Source organism: Eimeria mitis, genomic scaffold (assembly GCF_000499745.2).
Source record: "Eimeria mitis Houghton genomic scaffold, Emh_scaff1190, whole genome shotgun sequence".
Classification (NCBI taxonomy): Eukaryota; Apicomplexa; class Conoidasida; order Eucoccidiorida; family Eimeriidae; genus Eimeria; species Eimeria mitis.
Genome location: NW_013568107.1, coordinates 380 through 657, shown reverse-complemented (window position 1 = coordinate 657; position 278 = coordinate 380). Strand labels below are relative to the sequence as shown.

General features: G+C 55.0%; 1 protein-coding gene across 1 annotated transcript in view; it reads left to right on the top strand.

Moving 5' to 3' along the window:
- Positions 1–278, top strand: part of EMH_0031520 (uncharacterized protein) — a gene marked incomplete at both ends in the record, with an annotated part of 1,638 nt that overhangs the window by 1,089 nt on the left and 271 nt on the right. Inside the window, one exon of the mRNA XM_013494526.1 lies at positions 3–278. Coding sequence (XP_013349980.1) covers positions 3–278 — 276 coding nt within the window. The remainder of the gene's footprint in view (positions 1–2) is intronic.

The following is a 278-nucleotide window of genomic DNA, read 5'->3' as shown; positions in this document are numbered from 1 at the left end:
ACACAGAAGTGTATGAGCGTTTGCTGCAGCACCGCATTGCTGCTGCTGCTGGATCTGCTGCTGCTGCTGCCAGCACCCCAACCACCACCACCAGCAGCAGCAGCACAGCAGCAGCAGCAGCAGCAGCAACAGCAGCAGCAGCAGCAGCAGCAGAAGAGTTTTCACCTGAAGACAAAGGATATTTCGCTGGATACGGGGAGCTGTCTATACACCGCGAGATGGTTGCTGATGTCAGCCGCACAGAAGCATACAGATCCTTCCTACTACAAAACTCAGGT